At 33.7% G+C, this 4,282-nt stretch overlaps 1 protein-coding gene across 1 annotated transcript; it reads left to right on the forward strand.

Moving 5' to 3' along the window:
* The first annotated feature begins 1,132 nt into the window (after positions 1-1,132).
* Positions 1,133-1,957, forward strand: LOC131619587 (glycine-rich protein 5-like). Its single transcript, XM_058890673.1, has one exon. The coding sequence runs from the start codon at positions 1,291-1,293 to the stop codon at positions 1,711-1,713; it is 423 nt and encodes a 140-aa protein (XP_058746656.1). The 5' UTR covers positions 1,133-1,290; the 3' UTR covers positions 1,714-1,957.
* Positions 1,958-4,282: the final 2,325 nt, after the last annotated feature.

The raw sequence follows: 4,282 nt of genomic DNA on the forward strand, positions 1-4,282 counted from the left end.
TCCTTTCTTGTAAGGGTTGAAGTACCCCTAGTACTCCATTCTCATAATTCAAGAGTTGCTTATTAAAAAAAATCATATCAGCGCATCTATTAGAGTCTTTATAAGTATGAGAGACCATGACAACCTCATGATCCTTAATAAGCTACTTGATACGTCGAAGTATGGCAACACAATTTAGATCTCTTATCGTACCTTATTCAATTGTCGCGATCACCAAAGTAGAGTTTACATTCACCTCCACCCTTCTTAAACTCGAAATTTTTGTTAACTTGAAACCTTCAAACACACTCCGGAACTCTGCAAGTAACGCATTACACAACCCTAAAATTTTGAAAAACATATCCTTCAAATGTCCAAGTGATGATTTCTAACAAGTCCTCCACATCCAACTACCTTATTAATTTTGCTCGCTCCATCTGTATTCAACTTCACCATTTTGACACTAGAGATTGCCATCTTAAACTCCCCCTTTCACAAACTCATACTTTTGTTGGAGAATATGTATTATCAGCGCATAAGGACACTCAAAATCATCGACACTAGTTTCCTTGTTTCGCCAACCCCATGAAATATGACAAGTTATATAGCGCACACTATACTCCAATTCTCATTTCCTTGTTTTATGTGTGATATTGTTAGAACTTGTTTATATTCATACATATAGTGAAGTCGCGTCCTAAAATTTAATGATTTAATACAAGGAAATATTTGTGTTGATCCAATAAAGAAATTTCTTGTTTCAAAGAAAATTGATTCAATAAACAATTAAAGCCATAGGTCAATCTTTCCAGAAAAAGGTGAGCTAGGTTAATTATCTTTGAATGATGATGTATAAAAACAAGGAAAAAAACACAGCTAATTACTAAATTAATGGATGTTAGTCTCAGAATCCTAATTACACACAATCAATTTTGTCGCTACAAAATATTAATAATAAATTGCTCTTAAATTGTTGATGAATGAAAGTGAATACATGAAGATGATGATGAATAAGTTGAGGAGCTGATTAATAACAGATTCAATAGAAACGCAATGATTAGATTAATTAACAAACTGATAAAATCCATTTTTTAATTTAAGCTATTAAAACAAAAGGTCTATAGGTACAGTTTGCAGCAATAATATTTGGTACAATGTGCTGGTTATTTGACAGCTAAAAGGCTTTCCAATAGCATTGAAGTTCATTTATTTTTTATTCAACCACCCAACTGCATCTTCTCCTATATAAAAGGAGAACCCTATTGGTTGTTTTAGTATACTTTTGAGTGTGAGAAAACAGTGAATAGAAAAATGAGTAAGTTGTGCATTTTGGTGGTTTTGGCTCTTGCTGTAGTTGCAACAAGTGCAAGAAATGTGCCTGATGGAGAGGGTGGTTTGACGGACGAGAAAACCTTTGGTGGGCTTCCTGGTTTTCCAGGAGTTGGCAACAGTGGCTTTCCTTTCGGAAGTGTAGGCTCTGGCGTTGGTGGTGGTGGCGGACTTGGCGGACTAGGCGGTGGTGGACTCGGAGGTATTGGAGGTGGTGGTGGTGGCTTAGGCGGAACAGGAGGTGGTGGACTCGGTAATGCTGGTGGACTCGGTGGAAATGGAGGTGATGGACTCGGAGGATTCAACGGGCTAGGCGGTGGTGGACCGGGCGGACTAGGAGGATTTGGTGGACCCAGCAGTGGCGGACTTGGAGGTTCTGGTGATGGTGCCATTCCTCATCCATGAATGACAAGTTAATTACTATATATGGAATATACCATATTTTACTATTTTTAAGATAATAAAAGTTAATTATAGTGGGTTTATTGTTATCTCACAGTTGTCTAATTTTAGTGTTTTATTAGATTATATTTTTCATCTACAGAAAGAGTGTTAGCCAGTACTAATTTATTTTGTTATGGTGTCTTCTTCCTTCTGATGTAATGTAAGGGGTGCATTTCATTATCTATAAGTGAGTTTGTTAGTTAAAGCTGAAAAGTTAAGTATATGAAATATTATATATTTTAATATCTGCGTGCTTTTCTACAGAATTCATTCTGTTAGTAATCTGTACCGAGAAAAAAATGAAACACATTGCTATCCTATTTTTTATTTAGTCAATTAAACTAGTATAATTTAATAATGTGCAGCAGGGTGTTTGTGCTGAAATAACAATTAACGCCGGCATTTATGATTCACTATGATAAATAATTGATTTTTTCAAGGAAGTTTTATCTAGGTTTGGTCCAGTGGTGATTGACGCTGGATTTGGTAGGGAGAACTACGGTTCGATAATTAAGAAATTCACAAATGTAAAATTTAATCATTTAGATGCTTTTATTTTATATTATCTCAGTTTTAATAAATAATGGAAGAAAAAATTAATTCGGGTCACGTTTCGAATCCCTAACAATTAAAGTTTATATTTTTATTTTTTTTAAATGGTGCATTCCTTTTAGTTAAAAATTAAGTCATTTATTTCTTCGGATACACAACCAATAGAGAGAAGAACATTCATTCATTCAGTTTTACTTATAAAAATATTGGTTCTTTCAATTTTGCCCATAATTAAAATCATTTATTGCCACTCAAAATTCTTAAATATCATTTTTTGAGTTGGATTGCAAAATGAGAAAATCTTTCAAAATTTATCAACTTTGAATAAAATATTTTTCTGTTTTTGTTATTTATCTCACTTAATGGTGTTGTTGTTTACACCTCTTACAATCCATTATTATATTAGAAAATAAGTTTTCAACGTTGTTATTCATGACAAAAGTTAATGATTTCTTATTTTCCCTAACTGACAATATTAAGAAACCTATTTTTAATAATGCTGAGAAAATATTACAATGAAAACAGAAAATGATAAATGATAAGAAGTTGTAAGTGAGATTCCTTATATAATTTTGGGTTAAGTATGTTTTTTATCCATATAAATATCTCAAATTTTATTTTTAATCTCTATAAAAATTTAATGCAGGCAGTTTTAGTCCTGTTATTTTTTATAATTTTGAAAACTGTTATTTTTTAGTCCTGTTAATGAAATTTGAAATATTTATAGGGATTAAAAACATACTTAACCCTATTTTTTTTTTTGTGTCTAATCATTTATTCTCTCATGTGTATTGATAACCAAGAGGAAAATCTATCAAGGAAACAAATTTTACCCAACACCAGCAAATTACACTAAAAAAAACGAGATAATAGAGACAGCTAAATTAGAAAGTTTGTGGCAGTTATAGCTTCCACAATTAACGTTTTAAAAAACACCATAAATTTGGCTGTCCCTTTGACTGCCATTTTAAACATAGTTAAAATTGCAGTTTCTTTTTTAAATATAGTGGCGGTTTTGAATTGAATATAGTAGAAGTTACCCTAGTTGAATCGAATAAGTCCGAGATCCGATGGTTATTCTTTTTTGTTCATCAAGAAATGTTGGGATTTTTTGAAAGTGGATTTCTTTAATTGTTTTGAGAGCTTTCATAAGGAGGCTATTTTATCAAAGGCTTTTACTTCTTCATTCTTGACTTTGATTCCTAAATCTTCAAACCCCTTAGGGTTAGATGATTATAGACCGATTTGTTTGGTGGGATTTGTGTAGAAAGCTATTTCTAAGCTTTTGGCTTCGAGATTAAAGAAGGTGTTGAGCTCGGTGGTTTCCAATTGGCAAAGCACTTTTGTTCCGGGTAGACAACTTTTGGATGGGGTTTTGGTAGCTAATGAGGTGGTGGATATGGCGAAAAAGGAAGGGATTAGTTGTTTACTTTTTAAGGTGGATTTCGAGAAAGCTTACGATAATGTGTGTTGGGATTTTCTTAGATTCATGTTAAGAAAGATGGGTTTCGGGGATCTTTGGATGAAGTGGATGGAGGCTTTGATCTTCACGAGCAAAATGTCGGTGCTAGTGAATAGTAGTCCTACCAAGGAGTAAGTGGTGGAGAAAGGTTTAAGGCAACGGGATCCGCTTTCGCCGTTTCTCTTTGTTATTATGGCGGAGGGCTTGAAGGGGTTAGTTAGTAAGGCTCCGAAGAAGGTTTTAAAGGAAATTACGAGGTTACAAAGTAATTTTCTTGGGGGGGGGGGGGTGAAGGAAGGAAAATCCATTGGGTAAGTTGGAAGACTATTTGTTTACCAATTGAGAAGGGCGGTCTTGGTTTGCAAAGGATTAAAGATTTTAATTTAGCTCTTCTTCATAAATGGCGTTGGAGGATTCTTGGTGGTTCAAAAGCGTTATGGTATGATGTGTTGAAAGCTAGATATAGAGATATTAATCTTCGTGTGGTTTCTTTTGATACAAATAACTCTAAGAAGA

The sequence above is a fragment of the Vicia villosa genome, linkage group LG1 (assembly GCF_029867415.1).
Source record: "Vicia villosa cultivar HV-30 ecotype Madison, WI linkage group LG1, Vvil1.0, whole genome shotgun sequence".
NCBI classification, from domain to species: Eukaryota; Viridiplantae; Streptophyta; class Magnoliopsida; order Fabales; family Fabaceae; genus Vicia; species Vicia villosa.